Source organism: Rana temporaria, chromosome 2 (assembly GCF_905171775.1).
Source record: "Rana temporaria chromosome 2, aRanTem1.1, whole genome shotgun sequence".
Classification (NCBI taxonomy): Eukaryota; Metazoa; Chordata; class Amphibia; order Anura; family Ranidae; genus Rana; species Rana temporaria.
This window is the reverse complement of record NC_053490.1, coordinates 451,746,055-451,749,381: the sequence shown is the minus strand read 5'-3', so window position 1 is coordinate 451,749,381 and position 3,327 is coordinate 451,746,055. Positions and strand designations below refer to the sequence as shown.

Here is a 3,327-nt window from a genome sequence, read left to right as displayed (position 1 = left end):
TTTATTATGTTTATTTTCATGTTTTTTTTTTTACTTTCGTTTTTATTTTCATTTTTATTTTCATGTTTTTTTTTTTACTTTCATTTTTATTTTCATTTTTGGTTTACATCTAATTCTTGTCTTCCTGATATTTCATGTTCATCTATCTCCCATTACTGCTGCTATGAGACCCTTTGATTGCTTAAATTGTATAATATGATATGTGTACTATATAATTCTACATATGTTTCATTAACTATTGTTATACAAGCTATACATTTTACTACACTGCCACGTTCTATGGATGGTGGAGAGCGCACACTGCCACGTTCTATAGATGGTGGAGAGTGCACACTGCCACGTTCTATGGATGGTGGAGACTACACTGTCACGTTCCATGGATGATGGAGAGCGCACACTGCCACGTTCCATGGATGATGGAGAGCGCACACTGCCACGTTCCATGGATGGTGGAGAGCGCACACTGCCACTTTCCATGGATGATGGAGAGCGCACACTGCCACGTTCCATGGATGGTGGAGAGTGCACACTGCCACGTTCCATGGATGGTGGAGAGTGCACACTGCCACGTTCCATGGATGGTGGAGACTACACTGCTACATTCCATGGATGGTGGAGTGTGCACACTGCCACGTTCCATGGATGGTGGAGACTACACTGCCACGTTCCATGGATAGTGGAGACTACACTGCCACGTTCCATGGATGGTGGAGGGCACACACTGCCACGTTCCATGGATGGTGGAGACTACACTGCCATGTTCCATGGATGGTGGAGACTACACTGCCACGTTCCATGGATGGTGGAGAGCACACACTGCCACGTTTCATGGATGGTGGAGACTACACTGCAACATTCCATGGATGGTGCAGAGCACACACTGCCACGTTCCATGGATGGTGGAGACTACACTGCCACGTTCCATGGATGGTGGAGAGCACACACTGCCACGTTCCATGGATGGTGGAGAGCGCACACTGCCACGTTCCATGGGTGGTGGAGACTACATTGCCACGTTCCATGGATGGTGGAGAGCACACACTGCCACGTTCCATGGATGGTGGAGAGCGCACACTGCCACGTTCCATGGATGGTGGAGACTACATTGCCACGTTCCATGGATGGTGGAGAGTGCACACTGCCACGTTCCATGGATGGTGGAGGGCACACACTGCCACGTTCCATGGATGGTGGAGAGCACACACTGCCACGTTCCATGGATGGTGGAGAGCACACTGCCACGTTCCATGGATGGTGGAGAGCACACACTGCCACGTCCCATGGATGGTGGAGACTACACTGCCACGTTCCATGGATGGTGGAGAGCACACACTGCCACGTTCCATGGATGGTGGAGACTACACTGCCACGTTCCATGGATGGTGGAGACTACACTGCCACGTTCCATGGATGGTGGAGGGCACACACTGCCATGTTCTATGGATGGTGGAGGGCACACACTGCCACGTTCTATGGATGGTGGAGGGCACACACTGCCATGTTCTATGGGCTCCCCATGCTCAGGCCCTTATCTCTCTCTGTAACATCCAGCAGCAGCAGCTTTGCATCATTAACTGTCACAGAAGCACCATTGTTCTGTATTGTCAGCCAATCAGAGGCCGGCCTGTTATTACGGCATTTATAAATAAGACAAATGTCGTCTCTCAGTGTAGATCACACACCTCCCCTCGCAGTTACTATGTTATTATGTGTGCTGCCCATTTCCGAGGAGGAGGAGGGGGCGGCGCAGGCAGCCATACACACACAGCAATAGCCAGCTCCCGGCACAGGTGGGCTCCCCGGCCTCGCGTTTGATGCCCGTTCTCCGGATTAAAGAGTGAAGCGGGCGGGCAGGTCAGCCGGTCCCACCTCCTTGTCCTCCTCGTCAGTCCTGCGCTCTTGTCAATCTCCGGCTCGCTCCGTCTCCGGCTTGACTTCCTCCCCGGCGCTCTATCGGCTCTCTCTCCCGGAGAATGAGCTCTTCCTCCCTGGGCACTGACACTCTCCCCGGTAACAGGACGCAGGAGGGCGCCATGAAGGTGAAGCAGAGCGGAGGGCAGGTGGTGGCGGCGGCAGCAGCGGGGAGCACGGAGGAGCAGCTGCTCAGGAAGGCGCACATCACTCCGGAGGATGTCCTCCTCCTGCAGAAGATCACCAGCGGTCAGTGCTCTCCTCTTCTTTCCATAGGACTCTCCTCTTCTCTCCATAGGGCTCTCCTCTTCTCTCCATAGGGCTCTGCTCTTCTCTCCATAGGGCTTTCCATAGGGTTCTCCCCTTCTCTCCATAGGGTTCTCCTCTTCTCTCCATAGGGTTCTCCTCCTCTCTCCATAGGGCTCTCCTCCTCTCTCCATAGGGCTCTCCTCTTCTCTCCATAGGGCTCTCCTCTTCTCTCCATAGGGCTCTGCTCTTCTCTCCATAGGGCTCTCCCCCTTCTCTCCATAGGGCTCTCCCCCTTCTCTCCATAGGGCTCTCCCCCTTCTCTCCATAGGGCTCTCCCCCTTCTCTCCATAGGGCTCTCCTCTCTATAGGGATCTCCTCTTCTCTCCATAGGGATCTCCTCTTCATAGGGTTCTCTCCATAGGGATCTCCTCTTCATAGGGTTCTCTCCATAGGGCTCTCCATAGGGCTCTCCCCCTTCTCTCCATAGGGCTCTCCCCCTTCTCTCCATAGGGCTCTCCCCCTTCTCTCCATAGGGCTCTCCCCCTTCTCTCCATAGGGCTCTCCCTCTTCTCTCTATAGGGCTCTCCCTCTTCTCTCTATAGGGCTCTCCCTCTTCTCTCTATAGGGCTCTCCTCTTCTCTCCATAGGGCTCTCCTCTTCTTCTCCATAGGGTTCCCCTCTACTCCCTCTCCATAGGGTTCCCCTCTACTCCCTCTCCATAGGGTTCCCCTCTACTCCCTCTCCATAGGGTTCCCCTCTACTCCCTTCTCCATAGGGTTCTCTTCTCCTCCATAGGTCACGTTCAGGGCTCCACTTCCACATCTCTGTGTGTTTACCTGTTGAGAGTGGAGACTGAAAACCTGGACTGGATCCATCACCTACAGGAGTCATTAGGTACCTGATCAGTCCATCTACAACTGGAGGGATGCTGGGGGCCTGGATCACCCCGCTGGGCACTCTAGTGGTGACACTTCCACACTGAAGTCCCCGTCTCTGCTGCACTATCTGTAACGTTTTGTAATGGATGGGCCAAGTTGGGTGCAAAACGCTTCACTCGTTAAGGGCCAGCCACTGGACACCAAAGCTAAGATCTCAGTTCTAGGTGGACTGATCCTTTAGGATTGATTGATTGTGATATGCAAAACCTAGGTATGTGTTTATTTCTAT

The 3,327-nt window shown here is 52.9% G+C and overlaps 1 protein-coding gene across 1 annotated transcript in view; it reads left to right on the top strand.

Moving 5' to 3' along the window:
- The first annotated feature begins 1,674 nt into the window (after positions 1–1,674).
- The window catches only part of UNC119 (unc-119 lipid binding chaperone), a 113,197-nt gene continuing 111,544 nt past the window's right edge, over positions 1,675–3,327 (top strand). Inside the window, exon 1 of the mRNA XM_040338507.1 lies at positions 1,675–2,160. Coding sequence (XP_040194441.1) covers positions 1,974–2,160 — 187 coding nt within the window. The 5' untranslated portion in view covers positions 1,675–1,973. The remainder of the gene's footprint in view (positions 2,161–3,327) is intronic.